Source organism: Oncorhynchus nerka, linkage group LG19, assembly GCF_034236695.1.
Source record: "Oncorhynchus nerka isolate Pitt River linkage group LG19, Oner_Uvic_2.0, whole genome shotgun sequence".
Classification (NCBI taxonomy): Eukaryota; Metazoa; Chordata; class Actinopteri; order Salmoniformes; family Salmonidae; genus Oncorhynchus; species Oncorhynchus nerka.
This window is the reverse complement of record NC_088414.1, coordinates 48,131,482-48,157,558: the sequence shown is the minus strand read 5'-3', so window position 1 is coordinate 48,157,558 and position 26,077 is coordinate 48,131,482. Positions and strand designations below refer to the sequence as shown.

At 47.5% G+C, this 26,077-nt stretch overlaps 1 protein-coding gene across 1 annotated transcript in view; it reads left to right on the top strand.

Annotated features, from left to right (window-relative positions):
• Positions 1 to 23,734, top strand: part of smpd1 (sphingomyelin phosphodiesterase 1) — a 31,978-nt gene extending 8,244 nt beyond the window's left edge. Inside the window, exons 4-9 of the mRNA XM_029655036.2 lie at positions 2,391 to 2,671; positions 2,749 to 2,919; positions 16,290 to 16,461; positions 17,500 to 17,576; positions 21,550 to 21,695; positions 21,936 to 23,734. Of these exons, the coding sequence (XP_029510896.1) occupies positions 2,391 to 2,671; positions 2,749 to 2,919; positions 16,290 to 16,461; positions 17,500 to 17,576; positions 21,550 to 21,695; positions 21,936 to 22,390 (1,302 nt within the window). The 3' untranslated portion in view covers positions 22,391 to 23,734. The remainder of the gene's footprint in view (positions 1 to 2,390; positions 2,672 to 2,748; positions 2,920 to 16,289; positions 16,462 to 17,499; positions 17,577 to 21,549; positions 21,696 to 21,935) is intronic.
• The last annotated feature ends 2,343 nt before the right edge of the window (positions 23,735 to 26,077 follow it).

Below are 26,077 nucleotides of genomic sequence, written 5' to 3'. Positions count from 1 at the left end.
GCCTCTGGGGTGTGCCTCTGGGTATCTACTCACCTTGATCATTCCTTTTGATAAAGCAGTAGCTATACAATGATACAACATGTGCAGAAAAGACAGGAATGCCAATGGCGGAGGTGGCGCTCTATGTTTCATAGCCACATTTCTGTGAAGCTCATGTTAAGTGTTGTGGTTACAAGTTCACCTGCCTCATATATAAAGTATCTTTATTTTGGGCTGCTGCTGAAGGCCACCAAGTGTTAACAGTCAGTATTTGGATAACGTGTGCAATGCTTGATGGTGTATGATGATAAAGAGGTCTTTTTTTTCTGGGTGACCTGAACATTGACTGGTTAGTAAACTAGGTGTCCGAATGAAGAGAACTTCTAACGCGTGTAATATAACCCAGGTTTATCACTCAACCAGCTAGATTGAGTATCAATTAGGTTTGGATTTGTGACATCGCTTGTATTGATTATATCTTCACTAATTTGCCAGAGCCTTTGCTCCAAAGAAATATCCGTTCCCATTGGCTGTAGTGACCATAATTGTGGCAATGACAAGGCCAATGGTTTGAGCCTAAAGAGATCCATTGGCTGTAGTGACCATAATTGTGGCAATGACAAGGCCAATGGTTTGAGCCTAAAGAGATCCATTGGCTGTAGTGACCATAATTGTGGCAATGACAAGGCCAATGGTTTGAGCCTAAAGAGATCCATTGGCTGTAGTGACCATAATTGTGGCAATGACAAGGCCAATGGTTTGAGCCTAAAGAGATCCATTGGCTGTAGTGACCATAATTGTGGCAATGACAAGGCCAATGGTTTGAGCCTAAAGAGATCCATTGGCTGTAGTGACCATAATTGTGGCAATGACAAGGCCAATGGTTTGAGCCTAAAGAGATCCATTGGCTGTAGTGACCATAATTGTGGCAATGACAAGGCCAATGGTTTGAGCCTAACGAGATCCAAACAAGTCAGGCTGCTCAGCTGATTGGTTGACGTACTGTCCATTGAGATGTTACTAAACTCAACAAAAAAAAATTATTTTACCAAGATGAATGACATAACCCAATGGGGGGGGTAGGTAGTTTAAATGATATCATGGGCAGAAAACCCAATTAATCTGTCGTTCATTGAAGTTGATGGGTCATTTTTAATAACAAACTTTTGACCTTGCCAATCATTTCATTGACTTTAACTAAACGTTGACAAACTCCGTGAAATGTCAGTGAAGTACGGTTGAGTGGTATCCAGATGATCACCTCTCGTCCTAGGACTTAAAGTTACCGGTTTAGTACACAAGGGGGCGCCAACACATTCCAAAAAGCCCATGGGGGGGAGGAGGGGAGGGGGTGTCTGTTACCAGAATACTGAAACGACCCTGGGTTTACAAGCGCGGAAACCGACACTGCCGTTCGCACTGGACTTTGGGCTAGAAGGTCGAGGGTTCGAGACCTGCTCCCTGCCTGTCATTACAATAGTAGCAAAATTAGCACAAGTAATAATGGATTTCAATGGAGGCTGCTAACTAAATATGCTAACGAGCACACACAAATAAACTAATATTCTGCCAAATGTCATTGTTGGTGCGTTTGGACATTTTTACAAGCGAATGTGAATGCTTGCTTGTCTAAAGGAGGGGGAAGGAATTCTGCCACTAATTTAGAAAGTTCAACTTCGGAGTTGCATATCTAAAATGCTTATTGTAAATTTCTGCTCGGTTATGTATCCTGGACAAATATAAAGGGAACCATTTTAATGAGTGAGTTGGTGTAAGGAAATCAGTCGATGTAAATCAATTCATTAATCTACGGATTTCACCTGACTAGGAATACAGATATGTTGGTCGTTTGATTCGGCTGCCCTGCGCGCCGGGTAGTAGGCCAACTGTTCCCATTGTGAACCATTTCATGTGTCTGAAGGTACAAACTATGGTATGGGGAATAATGCATTTTATTTTGTAAAGTGGTTTCTTGCATCAAACACATAATCAATCACCTTGTCTAAAGGACAAGAGGATTAACAGGTTGTCACACCCATCATTTTGTTACCCCCCCCAAAACGTCTCCTGGAATGTAGGTCTACATTGAACACCACTCTTTTGGCTGCTACTGTAGGCTAAATGATAGAACAGCTGTTTCCATGGTAAAATGTCATGGGATGCATTTTCTCCATTGTTTGTGATGGTAGACCTCTCTGATAGACATGGCCTTTTTGACCACCCATTACAGAAATACATTTAGCTTCACCTTCAGCTAACGCAAAATCGCTTCACGCGTCATTCAATGTGGCCAAACATTATTCCTGTTTTATAATGTCTTGTTTTATATGGACCCCAGGAAGAGTAGCTGCTGCTTTCGCAACATTAAAATACAACCGTAATGTCCACATCCTGGTGTTATTTGTGAACAGGAGTATGCAGTGGGCAGCTCTGCTGACTGTAAGGACCCGCTGTGCTGTCGTAATGAGTCTGGATCTCCCAGCTGGAATCAGAGAGCGGCTGGGTTCTGGGGCTCCTACAGTAAATGTGACCTGCCCCTGAGAACTGTGGAGAACATGTTGGAGAACGCAGCGCGAACCGGACCGTGGGACTGGGTCTACTGGACAGGAGACATACCTGCTCATAACATCTGGTCTCAAACCAGGAAGCAGCAACTGTCTGAACTCACCGTAATCACCAGACTGATACACAGGTACACAATCTCTCTGTATGTGTGTGGTGTGTGTGTGTGTTGAATGGTAACTGACCACCTTATTTTACTCTCTGTAGTCACCTAGGTAACTTGAAGGTGTACCCGGCGATCGGTAATCATGAGAGCACCCCGGTCAACAGTTTCCCCCCGCCGTTCGTCCATGGCAACCGGTCGTCACGCTGGCTCTATGACACCATGGCCGAGGAGTGGGCGCCATGGTTACCAGAACAGGCCCTGAAGACTCTTAGGTCTGATAATGATTTAACTAGAGAATCTTCTAGTTCACCATAGTTCTTCATTTAGAATTTTATTTTATTTAACCTTTATTTAACTAGACAAAAACATCAAACTGATCCCAGATTTGTACTTATCGGAAACTGATCCCAGGTTGGTTGGTAGGATCCAGACAGTCCTCTGTAGGTAGTGGTTGGTAGGATCCAGACAGTCCTCTGTAGTGGTGAGGTAGTGGTTGGTAGGATCCAGACAGTCCTCTGTAGTGGTGAGGTAGTTCTGAGGTAGTGGTTGGTAGGATCCAGACAGTCCTCTGTAGTTCTGAGGTAGTGGTTGGTAGGATCCAGACAGTCCTCTGTAGTGGTGAGGTAGTGGTTGGTAGGATCCAGACAGTCCTCTGTAGTGGTGAGGTAGTTCTGAGGTAAGTGGTTGGTAGGATCCAGACAGTCCTCTGTAGTGGTGAGGTAGTTCTGAGGTAAGTGGTTGGTAGGATCCAGACAGTCCTCTGTAGTGGTGAGGTAGTTCTGAGGTAGTGGTTGGTAGGATCCAGACAGTCCTCTGTAGTGGAGGTAGTTATGAGGTAGTGGTTGTTAGGATCCAGACAGTCCTCTGTAGTGGTGAGGTAGTGGTTGGTAGGATCCAGACAGTCCTCTGTAGTGGTTGGTAGGATCCAGACAGTCCTCTGTAGTGGAGGTAGTTCTGAGGTAGTGGTTGGTAGGATCCAGACAGTCCTCTGTAGTGGTGATGTAGTGGTTGGTAGGATCCAGACAGTCCTCTGTAGTGGTGAGGTAGTGGTTGGTAGGATCCAGACAGTCCTCTGTAGTGGTGAGGTAGTGGTTGGTAGGATCCAGACAGTCCTCTGTAGTGGTTGGTAGGGTCCAGACAGTCCTCTGTAGTGGTGAGGTAGTGGTTGGTAGGATCCAGACAGTCCTCTGTAGTGGTGAGGTAGTGGTTGGTAGGATCCAGACAGTCCTCTGTAGTGGTGAGGTAGTTCTGAGGTAGTGGTTGGTAGGATCCAGACAGTCCTCTGTAGTGGTGAGGTAGTGGTTGGTAGGATCCAGACAGTCCTCTGTAGTGGTGAGGTAGTTCTGAGGTAGTGGTTGGTAGGATCCAGACAGTCCTCTGTAGTGGTGAGGTAGTTCTGAGGTAGTGGTTGGTAGGGTCCAGACAGTCCTCTGTAGTGGTGAGGTAGTGGATCCAGACAGTCCTCTGTAGTGGTAGTGGTTGGTAGGATCCAGACAGTCCTCTGTAGTGGTGAGGTAGTTCTGAGGTAGTTCTGAGGTAGTGGTTGGTAGGATCCAGACAGTCCTCTGTAGTGGTGAGGTAGGATCCAGACAGTCCTCTGTAGTGGTGAGGTAGTTCTGAGGTAGTGGTTGGTAGGATCCAGACAGTCCTCTGTAGTGGTGAGGTAGTGGTTGGTAGGATCCAGACAGTCCTCTGTAGTGGTGAGGTAGTTCTGAGGTAGTGGTTGGTAGGATCCAGACAGTCCTCTGTAGTGGTGAGGTAGTGGTTGGTAGGATCCAGACAGTCCTCTGTAGTGGTGAGGTAGTGGTTGGTAGGATCCAGACAGTCCTCTGTAGTGGGGAGGTAGTGGTTGGTAGGATCCAGACAGTCCTCTGTAGTGGTGAGGTAGTTCTGAGGTAGTGGTTGGTAGGATCCAGACAGTCCTCTGTAGTGGTGAGGTAGTTCTGAGGTAGTGGTTGGTAGGATCCAGACAGTCCTCTGTAGTGGTTGGTAGGATCCAGACAGTCCTCTGTAGTGGTGAGGTAGTGGTTGGTAGGATCCAGACAGTCCTCTGTAGTGGTTGGTAGGATCCAGACAGTCCTCTGTAGTGGTTGGTAGGGTCCAGACAGTCCTCTGTAGTGGTGAGGTAGTGGTTGGTAGGATCCAGACAGTCCTCTGTAGTGGTGAGGTAGTGGTTGGTAGGATCCAGACAGTCCTCTGTAGTGGTGAGGTAGTTCTGAGGTAGTGGTTGGTAGGATCCAGACAGTCCTCTGTAGTGGTGAGGTAGTGGTTGGTAGGATCCAGACAGTCCTCTGTAGTGGTGAGGTAGTGGTTGGTAGGATCCAAACAGTCCTCTGTAGTGGTGAGGTAGTTCTGAGGTAGTGGTTGGTAGGATCCAGACAGTCCTCTGTAGTGGTGAGGTAGTTCTGAGGTAGTGGTTGGTAGGATCCAGACAGTCCTCTGTAGTGGTGAGGTAGTTCTGAGGTAGTTCTGAGGTAGTGGTTGGTAGGATCCAGACAGTCCTCTGTAGTGGTGAGGTAGGATCCAGACAGTCCTCTGTAGTGGTGAGGTAGGATCCAGACAGTCCTCTGTAGTGGTGAGGTAGTGGTTGGTAGGATCCAGACAGTCCTCTGTAGTGGTTGGTAGGATCCAGACAGTCCTCTGTAGTGGTGAGGTAGTGGTTGGTAGGATCCAGACAGTCCTCTGTAGTGGTGAGGTAGTTCTGAGGTAGCTGTTGGTAGGATCCAGACAGTCCTCTGTAGTGGTGAGGTAGTTCTGAGGTAGTGGTTGGTAGGGTCCAGACAGTCCTCTGTAGTGGTGAGGTAGTTCTGAGGTAGTTCTGAGGTAGTGGTTGGTAGGATCCAGACAGTCCTCTGTAGTTCTGAGGTAGTGGTTGGTAGGATCCAGACAGTCCTCTGTAGTTCTGAGGTAGTGGTTGGTAGGATCCAGACAGTCCTCTGTAGTTCTGAGGTAGTGGTTGGTAGGATCCAGACAGTCCTCTGTAGTGGTGAGGTAGTGGTTGGTAGGATCCAGACAGTCCTCTGTAGTGGTGAGGTAGTGGTTGGTAGGATCCAGACAGTCCTCTGTAGTGGTGAGGTAGTTCTGAGGTAGTGGTTGGTAGGATCCAGACAGTCCTCTGTAGTGGTTGGTAGGATCCAGACAGTCCTCTGTAGTGGTGAGGTAGTGGTTGGTAGGATCCAGACAGTCCTCTGTAGTGGTTGGTAGGATCCAGACAGTCCTCTGTAGTGGTTGGTAGGGTCCAGACAGTCCTCTGTAGTGGTGAGGTAGTGGTTGGTAGGATCCAGACAGTCCTCTGTAGTGGTGAGGTAGTGGTTGGTAGGATCCAGACAGTCCTCTGTAGTGGTGAGGTAGTTCTGAGGTAGTGGTTGGTAGGATCCAGACAGTCCTCTGTAGTGGTGAGTGTGGTGAGGTAGTTCTGAGGTAGTGGTTGGTAGGATCCAGACAGTCCTCTGTAGTGGTGAGTTCTGAGGTAGTTCTGAGGTAGTGGTTGGTAGGATCCAGACAGTCCTCTGTAGTGGTGAGGTAGGGTTGGTATCCAGACAGTCCTCTGTAGTGGTGAGGTAGTTCTGAGGTAGTGGTTGGTAGGATCCAGACAGTCCTCTGTAGTGGTGAGGTAGTGGTTGGTAGGATCCAGACAGTCCTCTGTAGTGGTGAGGTAGTTCTGAGGTAGTGGTTGGTAGGATCCAGACAGTCCTCTGTAGTGGTGAGGTAGTGGTTGGTAGGATCCAGACAGTCCTCTGTAGTGGTGAGGTAGTGGTTGGTAGGATCCAGACAGTCCTCTGTAGTGGTGAGGTAGTGGTTGGTAGGATCCAGACAGTCCTCTGTAGTGGTGAGGTAGTTCTGAGGTAGTGGTTGGTAGGATCCAGACAGTCCTCTGTAGTGGTGAGGTAGTTCTGAGGTAGTGGTTGGTAGGATCCAGACAGTCCTCTGTAGTGGTTGGTAGGATCCAGACAGTCCTCTGTAGTGGTGAGGTAGTGGTTGGTAGGATCCAGACAGTCCTCTGTAGTGGTTGGTAGGATCCAGACAGTCCTCTGTAGTGGTGAGGTAGTGGTTGGTAGGATCCAGACAGTCCTCTGTAGTGGTGAGGTAGTGGTTGGTAGGATCCAGACAGTCCTCTGTAGTGGTGAGGTAGTTCTGAGGTAGTGGTTGGTAGGATCCAGACAGTCCTCTGTAGTGGTGAGGTAGTGGTTGGTAGGATCCAGACAGTCCTCTGTAGTGGTGAGGTAGTGGTTGGTAGGATCCAGACAGTCCTCTGTAGTGGTGAGGTAGTTCTGAGGTAGTGGTTGGTAGGATCCAGACAGTCCTCTGTAGTGGTGAGGTAGTGGTTGGTAGGATCCAGACAGTCCTCTGTAGTGGTGAGGTAGTGGTTGGTAGGATCCAGACAGTCCTCTGTAGTGGTGAGGTAGTGGTTGGTAGGATCCAGACAGTCCTCTGTAGTGGTGAGGTAGTTCTGAGGTAGTGGTTGGTAGGATCCAGACAGTCCTCTGTAGTGGTGAGGTAGTGGTTGGTAGGATCCAGACAGTCCTCTGTAGTGGTGAGGTAGTTCTGAGGTAGTTCTGAGGTTGGTTGGTAGGATCCAGACAGTCCTCTGTAGTGGTGAGGTAGGATCCAGACAGTCCTCTGTAGTGGTTGGTAGGATCCAGACAGTCCTCTGTAGTGGTGAGGTAGTGGTTGGTAGGATCCAGACAGTCCTCTGTAGTGGTTGGTAGGATCCAGACAGTCCTCTGTAGTGGTGAGGTAGTGGTTGGTAGGATCCAGACAGTCCTCTGTAGTGGTGAGGTAGTTCTGGGTAGCTGTTGGTAGGATCCAGACAGTCCTCTGTAGTGGTGAGGTAGTTCTGAGGTAGTGGTTGGTAGGGTCCAGACAGTCCTCTGTAGTGGTGAGGTAGTTCTGAGGTAGTTCTGAGGTAGTGGTTGGTAGGATCCAGACAGTCCTCTGTAGTTCTGAGGTAGTGGTTGGTAGGATCCAGACAGTCCTCTGTAGTGGTGAGGTAGTGGTTGGTAGGATCCAGACAGTCCTCTGTAGTTCTGAGGTAGTGGTTGGTAGGATCCAGACAGTCCTCTGTAGTGGTGAGGTAGTGGTTGGTAGGATCCAGACAGTCCTCTGTAGTGGTGAGGTAGTGGTTGGTAGGATCCAGACAGTCCTCTGTAGTGGTGAGGTAGTTCTGAGGTAGTGGTTGGTAGGATCCAGACAGTCCTCTGTAGTGGTTGGTAGGATCCAGACAGTCCTCTGTAGTGGTGAGGTAGTGGTTGGTAGGATCCAGACAGTCCTCTGTAGTGGTTGGTAGGATCCAGACAGTCCTCTGTAGTGGTTGGTAGGATCCAGACAGTCCTCTGTAGTGGTTGGTAGGGTCCAGACAGTCCTCTGTAGTGGTGAGGTAGTGGTTGGTAGGATCCAGACAGTCCTCTGTAGTGGTGAGGTAGTGGTTGGTAGGGTCCAGACAGTCCTCTGTAGTGGTGAGGTAGTTCTGAGGTAGTGGTTGGTAGGGTCCAGACAGTCCTCTGTAGTGGTGAGGTAGTGGTGAGGTAGTTCTGAGGTAGTGGTTGGTAGGATCCAGACAGTCCTCTGTAGTGGTGAGGTAGTTCTGAGGTAGTTCTGAGGTAGTGGTTGGTAGGATCCAGACAGTCCTCTGTAGTGGTGAGGTAGGATCCAGACAGTCCTCTGTAGTGGTGAGGTAGTTCTGAGGTAGTGGTTGGTAGGATCCAGACAGTCCTCTGTAGTGGTGAGGTAGTGGTTGGTAGGATCCAGACAGTCCTCTGTAGTGGTGAGGTAGTTCTGAGGTAGTGGTTGGTAGGATCCAGACAGTCCTCTGTAGTGGTGAGGTAGTGGTTGGTAGGATCCAGACAGTCCTCTGTAGTGGTGAGGTAGTGGTTGGTAGGATCCAGACAGTCCTCTGTAGTGGGGAGGTAGTGGTTGGTAGGATCCAGACAGTCCTCTGTAGTGGTGAGGTAGTTCTGAGGTAGTGGTTGGTAGGATCCAGACAGTCCTCTGTAGTGGTGAGGTAGTTCTGAGGTCCTCTGTAGTGGTTGGTAGGATCCAGACAGTCCTCTGTAGTGGTTGGTAGGATCCAGACAGTCCTCTGTAGTGGTGAGGTAGTGGTTGGTAGGATCCAGACAGTCCTCTGTAGTGGTTGGTAGGATCCAGACAGTCCTCTGTAGTGGTGAGGTAGTGGTTGGTAGGATCCAGACAGTCCTCTGTAGTGGTGAGGTAGTGGTTGGTAGGATCCAGACAGTCCTCTGTAGTGGTGAGGTAGTTCTGAGGTAGTGGTTGGTAGGATCCAGACAGTCCTCTGTAGTGGTGAGGTAGTGGTTGGTAGGATCCAGACAGTCCTCTGTAGTGGTGAGGTAGTGGTTGGTAGGATCCAGACAGTCCTCTGTAGTGGTGAGGTAGTTCTGAGGTAGTGGTTGGTAGGATCCAGACAGTCCTCTGTAGTGGTGAGGTAGTTCTGAGGTAGTGGTTGGTAGGATCCAGACAGTCCTCTGTAGTGGTGAGGTAGTTCTGAGGTAGTTCTGAGGTAGTGGTTGGTAGGATCCAGACAGTCCTCTGTAGTGGTGAGGTAGGATCCAGACAGTCCTCTGTAGTGGTGAGGTAGTGGTTGGTAGGATCCAGACAGTCCTCTGTAGTGGTGAGGTAGTGGTTGGTAGGATCCAGACAGTCCTCTGTAGTGGTGAGGTAGTGGTTGGTAGGTAGTGGTTGGTGGTTGGATCCAGACAGTCCTCTGTAGTGGTGAGGTAGTGGTTGGTAGGATCCAGACAGTCCTCTGTAGTGGTGAGGTAGTGGTTGGTAGGATCCAGACAGTCCTCTGTAGTGGTGAGGTAGTTCTGAGGTAGTGGTTGGTAGGATCCAGACAGTCCTCTGTAGTGGTTGGTAGGATCCAGACAGTCCTCTGTAGTGGTGAGGTAGTGGTTGGTAGGATCCAGACAGTCCTCTGTAGTGGTTGGTAGGATCCAGACAGTCCTCTGTAGTGGTTGGTAGGGTCCAGACAGTCCTCTGTAGTGGTGAGGTAGTGGTTGGTAGGATCCAGACAGTCCTCTGTAGTGGTGAGGTAGTGGTTGGTAGGATCCAGACAGTCCTCTGTAGTGGTGAGGTAGTTCTGAGGTAGTGGTTGGTAGGATCCAGACAGTCCTCTGTAGTGGTGAGGTAGTTCTGAGGTAGTGGTTGGTAGGATCCAGACAGTCCTCTGTAGTGGTGAGGTAGTTCTGAGGTAGTGGTTGGTAGGGTCCAGACAGTCCTCTGTAGTGGTGAGGTAGTTCTGAGGTAGTGGTTGGTAGGATCCAGACAGTCCTCTGTAGTGGTGAGGTAGTTCTGAGGTAGTTCTGAGGTAGTGGTTGGTAGGATCCAGACAGTCCTCTGTAGTGGTTGGTAGGATCCAGACAGTCCTCTGTAGTGGTGAGGTAGTGGTTGGTAGGATCCAGACAGTCCTCTGTAGTGGTGAGGTAGTGGTTGGTAGGATCCAGACAGTCCTCTGTAGTGGTGAGGTAGTTCTGAGGTAGTGGTTGGTAGGATCCAGACAGTCCTCTGTAGTTCTGAGGTAGTGGTTGGTAGGATCCAGACAGTCCTCTGTAGTGGTGAGGTAGTGGTTGGTAGGATCCAGACAGTCCTCTGTAGTGGTGAGGTAGTGGTTGGTAGGATCCAGACAGTCCTCTGTAGTGGTTGGTAGGATCCAGACAGTCCTCTGTAGTGGTGATGTAGTGGTTGGTAGGATCCAGACAGTCCTCTGTAGTGGTGAGGTAGTGGTTGGTAGGATCCAGAAAGTCCTCTGTAGTGGTGAGGTAGTGGTTGGTAGGATCCAGACAGTCCTCTGTAGTTCTGAGGTAGTGGTTGGTAGGATCCAGACAGTCCTCTGTAGTGGTGAGGTAGTGGTTGGTAGGATCCAGACAGTCCTCTGTAGTGGTGAGGTAGTGGTTGGTAGGATCCAGACAGTCCTCTGTAGTGGTGAGGTAGTGGTTGGTAGGATCCAGACAGTCCTCTGTAGTGGTTGGTAGGATCCAGACAGTCCTCTGTAGTGGTGAGGTAGTGGTTGGTAGGATCCAGACAGTCCTCTGTAGTTCTGAGGTAGTGGTTGGTAGGATCCAGACAGTCCTCTGTAGTGGTGAGGTAGTTCTGAGGTAGTGGTTGGTAGGATCCAGACAGTCCTCTGTAGTGGTTGGTAGGATCCAGACAGTCCTCTGTAGTGGTTGGTAGGGTCCAGACAGTCCTCTGTAGTGGTGAGGTAGTGGTTGGTAGGATCCAGACAGTCCTCTGTAGTGGTTGGTAGGATCCAGACAGTCCTCTAGTGGTGAGGTAGTGGTTGGTAGGATCCAGACAGTCCTCTGTAGTGGTGAGGTAGTTCTGAGGTAGCTGTTGGTAGGATCCAGACAGTCCTCTGTAGTGGTGAGGTAGTTCTGAGGTAGTGGTTGGTAGGGTCCAGACAGTCCTCTGTAGTGGTGAGGTAGTTCTGAGGTAGTTCTGAGGTAGTGGTTGGTAGGATCCAGACAGTCCTCTGTAGTTCTGAGGTAGTGGTTGGTAGGATCCAGACAGTCCTCTGTAGTGGTGAGGTAGTGGTTGGTAGGATCCAGACAGTCCTCTGTAGTGGTTGGTAGGATCCAGACAGTCCTCTGTAGTGGTGAGGTAGTGGTTGGTAGGATCCAGACAGTCCTCTGTAGTGGTGATGTAGTGGTTGGTAGGATCCAGACAGTCCTCTGTAGTGGTGAGGTAGTGGTTGGTAGGATCCAGACAGTCCTCTGTAGTGGTGAGGTAGTGGTTGGTAGGATCCAGACAGTCCTCTGTAGTTCTGAGGTAGTGGTTGGTAGGATCCAGACAGTCCTCTGTAGTGGTGAGGTAGTGGTTGGTAGGATCCAGACAGTCCTCTGTAGTGGTGAGGTAGTGGTTGGTAGGATCCAGACAGTCCTCTGTAGTGGTGAGGTAGTGGTTGGTAGGATCCAGACAGTCCTCTGTAGTGGTGAGGTAGTGGTTGGTAGGATCCAGACAGTCCTCTGTAGTGGTGAGGTAGTGGTTGGTAGGATCCAGACAGTCCTCTGTAGTGGTGAGGTAGTGGTTGGTAGGATCCAGACAGTCCTCTGTAGTGGTGAGGTAGTTCTGAGGTAGCTGTTGGTAGGATCCAGACAGTCCTCTGTAGTGGTGAGGTAGTTCTGAGGTAGCTGTTGGTAGGATCCAGACAGTCCTCTGTAGTGGTGAGGTAGTTCTGAGGTAGTGGTTGGTAGGGTCCAGACAGTCCTCTGTAGTGGTGAGGTAGTTCTGAGGTAGTTCTGAGGTAGTGGTTGGTAGGATCCAGACAGTCCTCTGTAGTGGTGAGGTAGGATCCAGACAGTCCTCTGTAGTGGTGAGGTAGTTCTGAGGTAGTGGTTGGTAGGATCCAGACAGTCCTCTGTAGTGGTGAGGTAGTGGTTGGTAGGATCCAGACAGTCCTCTGTAGTGGTGAGGTAGTTCTGAGGTAGTGGTTGGTAGGATCCAGACAGTCCTCTGTAGTTCTGAGGTAGTGGTTGTATTCCCCTGCTCAGTCGTTGTATGCGTCAACCAATGGTTGTGTGCTATGTCAATGACTGCATTTGGGCACTAGATTGACGTAGTTTATGTTACACACCTATCCAGGTATCAGGTTGTTGTATCCTATGATGAGGTTAGCTGATATGTTAAACCCTCATGATGAGGTTAGCTGATCTGTTAAACCCTCATGATGAGGTTAGCTGATCTGTTAAACCCTCATGATGAGGTTAGCCGATATGTTGAACCCTCATGATGAGGTCATGATGAGGTTAGCTGATCTGTTAAACCCTCATGATGAGGTTAGCTGATCTGTTAAACCCTCATGATGAGGTTAGCCGATCTGTTGAACCCTCATGATGAGGTCAGCTGATCTGTTAAACTCTCATGATGAGGTCAGCTGATCTGTTAAACCCTCATGATGAGGTCATGATGAGGTTAGCTGATCTGTTAAACCCTCATGATGAGGTTAGCTGATGAGAGGTTAGCTGATCTGTTGAACCCTCATGATGAGGTCATGATGAGGTTAGCTGATCTGTTAGGTAGTCTGATGAGGTTAGCCGATCTGTTAAACCCTCATGATGAGGTTAGCTGATCTGTTTAGCCAATCTGTTAAACCCTCATGAGTGAGGTTAGTTAAACCCTGATCTGTTGAAACCCTCATGATGAGGTCATGATGAGGTTGAGCTGATCTGTTAAACCCATGATGAGGTCATGATGAGGTTAGCGATCTGTTAAACCATCTGTTAAACCTCATGATGAGGTTAGCTATCTGTTAAACCCTCATGATGACTGTTAAACCCTCATGATGAGGTTAGCCGATCTGTTAAACCCTCATGATGAGGTTAGGTTGATCTGTTAAACCCTCATGATGAGGTTAGAAACCCTCATGATGAGGTTAGCCGATCCCTGTTAAAAACCCTCATGATGAGGTTAGCCGATCTGTTAAACCCTCATGATGAGGTTAGCTGATCTGTTAAACCCTCATGATGAGGTTAGCTGATCTGTTGAACCCTCATGATGAGGTCATGATGAGGTTAGCTGATCTGTTAAACCCTCATGATGAGGTTAGCCGATCTGTTAAACCCTCATGATGAGGTTAGCCGATCTGTTAAACCCTCATGATGAGGTTAGCCGATCTGTTAAACCCTCATGATGAGGTTAGCCGATCTGTTAAACCCTCATGATGAGGTTAGAGGTTAGCCGATCTGTTAAACCCCTCATGATGAGGTTAGCTGATCTGTTAAACCCTCATGATGAGGTTAGCTGATCTGTTAAACCCTCATGATGATGATCTGTTAAACCCTCATGATGAGGTTAGCTGATCTGTTAAACCCTCATGGTGAGGTTAGCCGATCTGTTAAACCCTGATGAGGTTAGCCGATCTGTTAAACCCTCATGATGAGGTCATGATGAGGTTAGCCGATCTGTTAAACCCTCATGATGAGGTCATGATGAGGTTAGCCGATCTGTTAAACCCTCATGATGAGGTTAGCCGATCTGTTAAACCCTCATGATGAGGTTAGCCGATCTGTTAAACCCTCATGATGAGGTTAGCCGATCTGTTAAACCCTCATGATGATGAGGTTAGCCGATCTGTTAAACCGATGAGGTTAGCCGATGTTAAACCCTCATGATGAGGTTAGCCGATCTGTTAAACCCTCATGATGAGGTTAGCCGATCTGTTAAACCCTCATGATGAGGTTAGCCGATCTGTTAAACCCTCATGATGAGGTTAGCCGATCTGTTAAACCCTCATGATGAGGTTAGCCGATCTGTTAAACCCTCTGTTAAACCCTCATGATGAGGTTAGCCGATCTGTTAAACCCTCATGATGAGGTTAGCCGATCTGTTAAACCCTCATGATGAGGTTAGCCGATCTGTTAAACCCTCATGATGAGGTTAGCCGATCTGTTAAACCCTCATGATGAGGTCATGATGAGGTTAGCCGATCTGTTAAACCCTCATGATGAGGTTAGCCGATCTGTTAAACCCTCATGATGAGGTTAGCCGATCTGTTAAACCCTCATGATGAGGTTAGCCGATCTGTTAAACCCTCATGATGAGGTTAGCCGATCTGTTAAACCCTCATGATGAGGTTAGCCGATCTGTTAAACCCTCATGATGAGGTTAGCCGATCTGTTAAACCCTCATGATGAGGTTAGCCGATCTGTTAAACCCTCATGATGAGGTTAGCCGATCTGTTAAACCCTCATGATGAGGTTAGCCGATGAAACCCTCATGATTAGCCGATCTGTTAAACCCTCATGATGAGGTTAGCCGATCTGTTAAACCCTCATGATGAGGTTAGCCGATCTGTTAAACCCTCATGATGAGGTTAGGTTAGCCGATCTGTTAAACCCTTAAACCCTCATGATGAGGTTAGCCGATCTGTTAAACCCTCATGATGAGGTTAGCCGATCTGTTAAACCCTCATGATGAGGTTAGCCGATCTGTTAAACCCTCATCATGATGAGGTTAGAGGTTAGCGATCTGTTAAACCCTCATGATGAGGTTAGCATCTGAAACCCTCATGAGAGGTTAGCCGATCTGTTAAACCCTCATGATGAGGTTAGCCGATCTGTTAAACCCTCATGATGAGGTTAGCCGATCTGTTAAACCCTCATGATGAGGTTAGCCGATCTGTTAAACCCTCATGATGAGGTTAGCCGATCTGTTAAACCCTCATGATGAGGTTAGCCGATCTGTTAAACCCTCATGATGAGGTTAGCCGATCTGTTAAACCCTCATGATGATGAGGATGAGGTTAGCCGATCTGTTAAACCCTCATGATGAGGTTAGCCGATCTGTTAAACCCTCATGATGAGGTTAGCCGATCTGTTAAACCCTCATGATGAGGTTAGCCGATCTGTTAAACCCTCATGATGAGGTTAGCCGATCTGTTAAACCCTCATGATGAGGTTAGCCCCTCATGAGGTTAGCTCTGTTAAACCCTCATGATGAGGTTAGCCGATCTGTTAAACCCTCATGATGAGGTTAGCCGATCTGTTAAACCCTCATGATGAGGTTAGCCGATCTGTTAAACCCTCATGATGAGGTTAGCCGATCTGTTAAACCCTCATGATGAGGTTAGCTGATCTGTTAAACCCTCATGATGAGGTCATGATGAGGTTAGCTGATCTGTTAAACCCTCATGATGAGGTTAGCCGATCTGTTAAACCCTCATGATGAGGTTAGCTGATCTGTTAAACCCTGATGAGGTTAGCTGATCTGTTAAACCCTCATGATGAGGTCATGATGAGGTTAGCTGATCTGTTAAACCCTCATGATGAGGTTAGCCGATATGTTAAACCCTCATGATGAGGTTAGCTGATCTGTTAAACCCTCATGATGAGGTTAGCTGATCTGTTGAACCCTCATGATGAGGTCATTATGAGGTTAGCTGATCTGTTAAACCCTCATGATGAGGTTAGCTGATCTGTTAAACCCTCATGAGGTTAGTTGATCTGTTAAACCCTCATGATGAGGTTAGCCGATATGTTGAACCCTCATGATGAGGTTAGCCGATATGTTGAACCCTCATGATGAGGTTAGCTGATCTGTTGAACCCTCATGATGAGGTTAGCCGATCTGTTGAACCCTCATGATGAGGTTAGCCGATCTGTTGAACCCTCATGATGAGGTTAGCCGATCTGTTAAACCCTCATGATGAGGTTAGCCGATCTGTTAAACCCTCATGATGAGGTCATGATGAGGTTAGCCGATCTGTTAAACCCTCATGATGAGGTTAGCCGATCTGTTAAACCCTCATGATGAGGTTAGCCGATCTGTTAAACCCTCATGATGAGGTCATGATGAGGTTAGCCGATCTGTTAAACCCTCATGATGAGGTTAGCCGATCTGTTAAACCCTCATGATGAGGTTAGCCGATATGTTAAACCCTCATGATGAGGTTAGCCGATATGTGGGGAAAACTGTGGAAGACACATTTCAGTTGAATGCATATAGTTGTACAACTGACTAGGTATCTCCTTCCCCCTCCCCGACTGCATTTCAGACATATGCCAGATCTAACAATCCCTGGACCAGCAGAACTCATACATAGTGTTCAGACCCCTACTCTTCCACATCTTGTTACGTTACAGCCTTATTCTAAAATGAATTTCCCTCTTCCCCCCCCCCTCTCTCCTCTCTCCAGGCATGGTGGGTTCTACACGGTAGAGGTCCAGCCAGGTCTTCGAGTGGTGTCTCTGAACATGAACTTCTGTGCCAGGGAAAATTACTGGCTGATGGTCAACTCTACTGACCCTGCTAACCAGCTCCAGTGGCTGATCCACATACTACAGGACAGTGAAGAGAAGGGAGAGAGGGTGAGGAGAGAGTGATAACCCACTCCACTGTCTGGTCAATATACTACAGGCCAGTGAGGAGAGAGTGATAACCCACTCCACTGTCTGGTCAATATACTACAGGCCAGTGAGGAGAGAGTGATAACCCACTCCACTGTCTGGTCAATATACTACAGGCCAGTGAGGAGAGAGTGATAACCCACTCCACTGTCTGGTCAATATACTACAGGCCAGTGAGGAGAGAGTGATAACCCACTCCACTGTCTGGTCAAAATACTGTAGACCAGTGAGTAGAAGGGAGAGAGGGTGAGGAGAGAGTGATAACCTACTCCACTGTCTGGTCAATATACTACAGGCCAGTGAGGAGAGAGTGATAACCCACTCCACTGTCTGGTCAATATACTACAGGCCAGTGGGGAGAGAGTGATAACCCACTCCACTGTCTGGTCAATATACTACAGGCCAGTGAGGAGAGAGTGATAACCCACTCCACTGTCTGGTCAATATACTACAGGCCAGTGAGGAGAGAGTGATAACCCACTCCACTGTCTGGTCAAAATACTGTAGACCAGTGAGTAGAAGGGAGAGAGGGTGAGGAGAGAGTGATAACCTACTCCACGGTCTGGTCAATATACTGCAGGCTACAGACGGGAGGAGGATTTGGGAAGGAGGGAGTGAGGGTTGAGAATAGGGGTGTAACTAACCTGTAACCATTGTATCTTTCTCTCTCTCATGGCTCTCACTGGTCCCCCTCCCCCTTGTCTCACTGGTCCCCCTCCCCCTTGTCTCACTGGTCCCCTCCCCTCGTCTCACTGGTCCCCCTCCCCTCGTCTCACTGCCCCCCCTCCCCTCGTCTCACTGCCCCCTCCCCTCGTCTCACTGCCCCCCTCCCCTCGTCTCACTGGCCGCCGCCGCCCCCCCCCCCCCCTCGTCTCACTGCCCCCTCCCCCTCGTCTCACTGCCCCCCCTCCCCTCGTCTCACTGGTCCCCCTCGTCTCACTGGTCCCCCTCCCTACCTCGTCTCACTGGTCCCCCTCCCCCCCCTTGTCTCTGTCTCAGGTCCACATCATCGGTCACATCCCCCCTGGTCTCTGTTTGAGCAGCTGGAGTTGGAACTACTACCACATCATCAACCGGTAGGAAGAGATGGTCAGGGATGCGAAATTCGCCATTTTGAATCCAATATAGGGGACCTAAGTGATTCATGTAGATCCCGATGGGAAGTTTGGGGGGCTGGGGTCTTTGAATCACTATTGGCTGTCAGTGAATGAGTGAAGTGCGTTTGGACCAATCCCCGCTGTTTCCAAGGCTCAGCCAGTCTTTCACATGACAACAGAACGCAGCGCCCGACTGAAAGAAGAGACTTGTCCCGTTACAGCAGCGTGTCTCCCTTAACGGTAACTGAGGTAACGGTAGGTGGGACCGGGGTGAGGTAACTGTAGGAGAGACGGTAGGAGAGACGGTAGGAGAGACCGGGGCGAGGTAACTGGGCGAGGTAACTGTAGGTGAGAGACCGGGGCGAGGTAGCGGGTGGGTGAGAGACCGGGGCGAGGTAGCGGGTGGGTGAGAGACCGGGGCGAGGTAGCGGGTGGGTGAGAGACCGGGGCGAGGTAGCGGGTGGGTGAGAGACCGGGGCGAGGTAGCGGGTGGGTGAGAGACCGGGGCGAGGTAGCGGGTGGGTGAGAGACCGGGGCGAGGTAGCGGGTGGGTGAGAGACCGGGGCGAGAAGGTGATGAAGCGGACTTCATGAGCTGTAACCGAAAAACAACCGGCTTTTGGAGAGTTTGAGCTGAAGGAGAAAGTGGTGAACAAGTATGATTAGCATCGTTAAGTATCTGGTTAGCTGGATCGGTTTCTCCGTTAGATAATCCAGAGAAATGTTGAGCAACATTAGCCAATTTAACTGATCAAATCATTTAGTTTATGGTGTGAAAAATTAGCTGGCTGATTGTCAGGCAGCTGACGTGTTACGTAAGGTAAGGTAACGTTAATACAATAACGAATTGGTTAGGTTACTAACTGGTAACGGTACGACTCCTTGCCGTTCCTCAAGTTATAACGCGTTAACGTTAGTAGTTTACCTGAATCTGAAGTTGACAATCCCTCTACAGTATGTGGTACATTTTCAGAATGAGAGAATTAGGTGAAAATGATGCGTTGTTTGTTAAACCGTTAAGTGTAGCTGTAGATTATTTTTGAATGAGAGGCGTTGAGGCGTTGTTAAGTGTAGCTGAGCCTGTCTTAAACTGGATGCCACTATAGAGGTGAAAGACCACACTCTTTCCCTCTACAATACAGTGGTATAAAGGGCTATGCCAGGTGACTACCTGCCTGAAAGAGATCAATTATACCAACGACTGGTCTCATGCTCTGCTGGCACATTGTACAACAGATGTCCACAGGCAGAACGTGTACTATGTAAATATGTTCAGTGTAGCCCCAAAGATATTGCTTTTGTTGTGTTGAACTTCAACAGCGATACCGCTTATTGGAGGACCAAAAAAAGACAATACCGATTAATCGGATGAATTTATTTATGTCTATTTGTAATGATGACAATTACAACTATACCGAATTAACTTAATATAATACATAATCAATTTAGTCTCCAATGAAACATGTTTAAGTAATGCAAAAACACTGGAGAAAGTAAAAGTGCAATATGTGCCATGAAGAAAAAAAAAAAGAAGCTGTTTAAGTTCCTTGCTCAGAACATATGAAAGCTGGTGGTTCCTTCTAACATGAGTCTTCAATATTCCCAGGTAAGAAGTTTTAGGTTGTAGTTATTACAGCACTATTTCTCTCTATACCATTTTGTATTTCATTAACCTTTGACTATTGGATGTTCTTATAGGCACTAGAGTATTGCCAGCCTAATCTCGGGAGTTGATAGGCTTGAAGTCATATAAACCGCACTGTTCAAGTATTGCGAAGAGCTTCTGACAAATGCACAAAAGTGCTGTTTGAATGAATGCTCACGAGCCTGCTGGTGCTTACCCCCGCTCAGTCAGACTGCTCTATCAGATCATAGACTTAATTATAATATAATAAACACACAGAAATACGAGACATTGGTCATTAATGTGGTCAAATCCAGAAGCGATCATTTTGAAAAACAAAACATTTATTCTTTCAGTGAAATATGGAACCGTTCTTGGTCTTCACACCGTTCGCAACAAGCCAGGCGGCCCAAACTGCTGCATACACCCTGACTCTGCTTGCACAGAACGCAAGAGAAGTGACACAATTTCCCTAGTTAATATTGCCTGCTAACATGAATTTCTTAACTAAATATGCAGGTAAAAAAAATATATACTTGAGTATTGATTTTAAGAAAGGCGTTGATGTTTATGGTTAGGTACGTTGGTGCAACGACAGTGGTTGTTTTTTTTTTAGCGAATGCGCTTGTTAAATCACCCGTTTGGCGACGTAGGCTCGATGATAAATTTAACAGGCACCGCATTTATTATTTGCAACACAGGACAAAGCTAGTTAACTACACATGGTTGATATTACTAGTTTAACTAGTGATTATGTTAACGTAAGTTTAATGCTAGCTAGCAACTTACCTTGGCTCCTGCTGCATGAACTTAAAATCAGACCCAATTAATCAGCCCATAACATTGGCTTTCTTTACATTTTTTTTTAGCTGTGAGTTAGGTTCATATTAACTAAAATTTGACAGACTGATCATGTAGATTAGTCTTTTGTTTTACTTAGTTAAACCCTGTATTTCCCCCTAGCAGGGATTTGTTTTGTATCACCATTTTGGCCCCTCACCATCACTGTCTGCGTGTTCATGTAACAGTCCTCCTATCCTTGGTAGCCACTGCATGCAGAGGCACCGCCATGGGTGGGCATAGGCCCATCTACTTTGGAGCCAATCAGAATGAGTTTTTTTTTTTTCCCCACAAAAGGACTTTCTATTACATACAGAAATATTCCTCAGTTTCATCAGCTGTCAGTGTGGCTGGTCTCAGACGATCCCACATGTGAAGAAGGTGGTTGTGAGGCCGGTTGGATGTCCTGCAAAATTCTCTAAAATGACCTAAATTGGCCTATGTTCAAAATTCTGGAAACAGCTCTGGTGGACATTCCTGCAGTCAGCGTGCCAATTGCACGCTCCCTCAAAAACTTGAGACATCTGTGGCATTGTGTTGTGTGACAAAACTGCACATTTTTAGAGTGGCTTTTTATTGACCCCCGGCACAAAGTGCACCTGTGTAATGATCATGCTGTTTAATCATATTGATATGCCACACCTGTCAGGTGGATGGATTATCTTGGTAAATGGAGAAATGCTCACTAACAGGGATGTAAACACATTTTGTGCAGTAAATGAGAAGCTTGTTGTACGTCTGGAACATGTCTGATCTTATTTATTTTGTCTCAGAAAACATGGGACCAACACTTAACATGGTTTTTTTAAATTTGTTTTGTTCAGTGTGTTCAGCTCATTCCCACAGAATACTGCAGAGGGACAACCTGGTCTCAGAGCAAAACGTATTATGTATTACAAAAAAACATCCGTGCCACTCCATTTAGTATGTTAGGTTACATTACAATACCAATATAAACTGAACTAAAATATAAACTAAACATGTAAAGTGTTGGTTTCATGAGCTGAAATAAAACATTCCAGCAATGTTCCATGTGCAGAAAAAGCTAATTTCTCTCAAATGTTGTGCACAACTTAACATGTTTTTTAATTTTTTTTGTTCTGTTCAGTGTGTTCCAGCCAGGGGTTATATAATCTACTATATAATAACTCGTGTTGAGAGCGAGATAATAAATATATATATATATATATTAAAAATCCCAGACTGGTACCAATCTGTCAGATAATTTATTTTATATAGTCATGTGGACTCCAGACCACATTCAGTTCTGTCACTGGTTCTCACACCTCTCCTCAGGGACCCGTTCCTGAGAACACCAACTAACCAGCAAGCCCTTGACTAGATTAACCCCGGTGAGCTAGTTCAGGGCTTCAACAAAATAGTCTTTTCCTGAGGGAGAGGTTTATGAACTAGTTCTTGCTGACTGTAGTTCTGGATCACATTTGTTCTGCTGTGGGTGGTTTTAATGTGTGTATCCGTCTGTGTCTAGGTATGAGGGTACGGTCACTGGTCAGTTCTTCGGCCACACGCACATGGATGAGTTTCAGATGTTTTATGATGAGGCGACGATGACTAGGGCTGTGGGCGTGGCCTTCATCGCTCCCTCCATCACCACCTATGTCAACCTCAACCCAGGTACATGCGCGCACACACACACACACCTCAACCCGGGTCAGACTCTATAGCCACCGATTGCCAGACCCCTGCCCTAACATCCCCTCACCCACACTTGAATTTGTTGCCTCTCAATCAGAATGTATGGTCTCTTCTACTCTGTCACGAGCGAGGACAAGAAACTGTCTCAAACTGTTAGTCATGTACTAGAGACAGAAAACAAATCATAGAGCTTCTCTAAATGTTGTCTCCGGTTGCCAGGTTACCGGGTCTACCTGGTCGACGGTAACTACAAGGGCAGTTCCCGGTTTGTTCTGGACCACGAGACGTATATCTTAAACCTTACAGAGGCTAACCGACAGCCTGAAGGGGGGGTCTCCTCCCTGCTCCCCACCACCTCACAACACGCCGTCTTCCACCCTGACCCAAACCCCAAATGGACCCTCCTCTACCGTGCTTCGGAAGCCTACGGCGTCTCATCCCTGTTCCCGGCGGACTGGGACGGGCTGATCAGGACCTTCCTCCAGGACGACCGTGTGTTTCAGCGGTTCTGGTACCTCAGACATAAAGGCCATGTGTCAGAGCCCTGTATAGACGCCTGTAAGACAACCGTTGTCTGTTTCCTACGTTCCGGCAGATATGACGAGCTGGAGCAGTGTGACCTGTTGGAGTTCGGGGGAGATATGGTTTCAGCTGTTAGGAAGACACTGTGTTGAACAGAGATATGGGGGTGGGGGGGGGGGGGGGGTTGGTAACTTTGAATGTCGGTCATGTTGTCACCAACTGTTCCAAGACATTGAATGTGATTCTGGGTAAGTGAAATGTCATGGAACACAGGTTGAACCAGACCATCAACCAGTCTGTCCAATCAGTATCTGCGTTGTCAGAGGACATTTTACTGCTAGTGAAAATAATGGGAGGGGGGAAAAACAATGTTTTCAAGTTGTTTTTACAAAGACAGAACGTTGAGTCTCTTCACTGAGGAGTCCTGAAGTGTTCATAGTGAAGTCTTGCATTGGGTTGCATTGATAGTGTTACTGCATTCATTTAGCCTAATAGATTTCATTCACGTTGCGACAGAGTTGAGAGTTGAAGGTGTCTGCTTGCTGAGCCCGGGGCGTTTTCGGGAATGACCGGCTGAGCCCGGGCCGTTTTTGGGAATGACCGGCTGAGCCCGGGGCGTTTTTGGGAATGACCGGCTGAGCCCGGGGCGTTTTCGGGAATGACCGGCTGAGCCCGGGGCGTTTTTGGGAATGACCGGCTGAGCCCGGGGCGTTTTTGGGAATGACCGGCTGAGCCCGGGGCGTTTTTGGGAATGACCGGCTGAGCCCGGGGCGTTTTTGGGAATGACCGGCTGAGCCCGGGGCGTTTTCGGGAATGACCGGCTGAGCCCGGGGCGTTTTCGGGAATGACCGGCTGAGCCCGGGGCGTTTTCGGGAATGACCGAAGGGGGGAGAGCAGCAGCTGGTGTTGAAATCAAGTCAGTATTTTGGTGTGAAGTTTTCCCCAGAATGAGATTGATTCGACTTCAGTTGTTGCCTGTCGCATCCACTAGTTGCTTAGCAACCAGTTTACATTGATGAACTGGTTACTTAGATTAAGGCCAGGATTCAATCCATTGTTGGCTATGTGCCATTAAAAAAAAAAAAAAGGTAATTTTCTGATTTTTGAGCTGAGAAATACAGAGTTTTATGATCAATGCTGTCTCTCTCTGAACACGGGAACATTGCCGTTTTCTGAAAAGGTGCATAACTGACAGTATGATCAGAATCTCGGGTCTTCATTTTCTGGTTTTGTGAAAGCAGTTCTTAAAACGGCTAACTCACCTTGGTGTCCAGATTTTATTCTTGAACCATTTTCAGGTCTGTGTTTGTCTTCAGTGAGTTGTTTGCATATGTTGTGAAATGAATATACTGGTGATTTTCAGAGTCTACTACACCAATACCTTCCACTCTCATTCAGCACTTTAATTTCTGGTGTGGATTGTCCTGTGTGTGTAACATGTCTGTAATTATTAAAAAGATGAAAACATTGTGAATAAAGATGCATTTTGAGATTTACTTAATTCGTTGCCCTTATCTTTCTGGCCCAGTCAGTGGAAAGAAGTGGCGGGCGCTCAACCGATGTGAATCGAGGTGCATTTAAAAGAGATTATCATTGAAAGGGTGCAAAGCTCACCATTGTTTTTATTGATACAACTATTATGGTTGACGTTTCGGCCTTAATCAGAACTTGTGAGTAAAATAGTGGCTAGTTCATATCGGTCTCGACGCTGAGAGATGTAAAGGCTGGGACCGGAGAGAAACCTCTGTCCTGTGGAGTTCACAAAGCATGTTGCATGGTCAAGCAAGGTAATGTTTCAGACTACCAGAAAAGAACAAAGTCGCAAAGAAAACAGGAGCTGCCTCCACTATTCCAGCACCATTTCAACTTCATTCGACTGACCCTAACTAAAACACACAAAACAATTCAGTCCACTCAACATGAGCTAAATATCGTATTGCTTTGTGTAAATAATAATTGGCTCAAGCCAATGCCATGGTGACACTGTCATATAGTACAAGCGTTTTATGTTGTCCTAGGCTACCTGGCTAAAATGCTCGCTAGCCTAATGGGCAACAATACACCAGGCCGGCTAGTTAACATCTAGCCTTCTACATCTAGCTACATATTGACCTTCCATCCTCTCAGGCCAGGAGCACAACAATGTATGAATTAATGGCTGGATCAGAATCGCCTTTATAATCATTGGCCAGTACGGAGAATTAAGGAAAACCACAAGTCCAAATCCCTATCTCCATCCATGGCTAATTTAGGAAAGGGATGATTTTTAGCTAGCTAACAAGATGAAACAATTCAGTTATTATTTTTTTCAGTCAGTAATGTTTGGTTTCTGAGGCGATTAGTCTGAAGCCAAATCTAAACTGGCTTCCTTTTCTTTTTTGTGAGTGCCAGGACCATCCACAGCTGAGTTCACTCTTATTTTAACAGGCCAGATGCTTGCCTTGCATTCAATGCTATGGGGGACCGCATCAGATACAGACTGAGACAGAGGTGCTGTTGTGTTCTCTACTGAGACAGAGGTGCTGTTGTGTTCTCTACTGAGACAGAGGTGCTGTTGTGTTCTCTACTGAGACAGAGGTGCTGTTGTGTTCTCTACTGAGACAGAGGTGCTGTTGTGTTCTCTACTGAGACAGAGGTGCTGTTGTGTTCTCTACTGAGACAGAGGTGCTGTTGTGTTCTCTAAGACAGAGGTGCTGTTGTGTTCTCTACTGAGACAGAGGTGCTGTTGTGTTCTCTACTGAGACAGAGGTGCTGTTGTGTTCTCTACTGAGACAGAGGTGCTGTTGTGTTCTCTACTGAGACAGAGGTGCTGTTGTGTTCTCTACTGAGACAGAGGTGCTGTTGTGTTCTCTACTGAGACAGAGGTGCTGTTGTGTTCTCTACTGAGACAGAGGTGCTGTTGTGTTCTCTACTGAGACAGAGGTGCTGTTGTGTTCTCTACTGAGACAGAGGTGCTGTTGTGTTCTCTACTGAGACAGAGGTGCTGTTGTGTTCTCTACTGAGACAGAGGTGCTGTTGTGTTCTCTACTGAGACAGAGGTGCTGTTGTGTTCTCTACTGAGACAGAGGTGCTGTTGTGTTCTCTACTGAGACAGAGGTGCTGTTGTGTTCTCTACTGAGACAGAGGTGCTGTTGTGTTCTCTACTGAGACAGAGGTGCTGTTGTGTTCTCTACTGAGACAGAGGTGCTGTTGTGTTCTCTACTGAGACAGAGGTGCTGTTGTGTTCTCTACAGACAGACAGAGGTGCTGTTGTGTTCTCTACAGACAGACAGAGGTGCTGTTGTGTTCTCTACAGACAGACAGAGGTGCTGTTGTGTTCTCTACAGACAGACAGAGGTGCTGTTGTGTTCTCTACAGACAGACAGAGCTGCTGTTGTGTTCTCTACAGACAGACAGAGGTGCTGTTGTGTTCTCTACAGACAGACAGAGGTGCTGTTGTGTTCTCTACAGACAGACAGAGGTGCTGTTGTGTTCTCTACAGACAGACAGAGGTGCTGTTGTGTTCTCTACAGACAGACAGAGGTGCTGTTGTGTTCTCTACAGACAGACAGAGGTGCTGTTGTGTTCTCTACAGACAGACAGAGGTGCTGTTGTGTTCTCTACAGACAGACAGAGGTGCTGTTGTGTTCTCTACAGACAGACAGAGGTGCTGTTGTGTTCTCTACAGACAGACAGAGGTGCTGTTGTGTTCTCTACAGACAGACAGAGGTGCTGTTGTGTTCTCTACAGACAGACAGAGGTGCTGTTGTGTTCTCTACAGACAGACAGAGGTGCTGTTGTGTTCTCTACAGACAGACAGAGGTGCTGTTGTGTTCTCTACAGACAGACAGAGGTGCTGT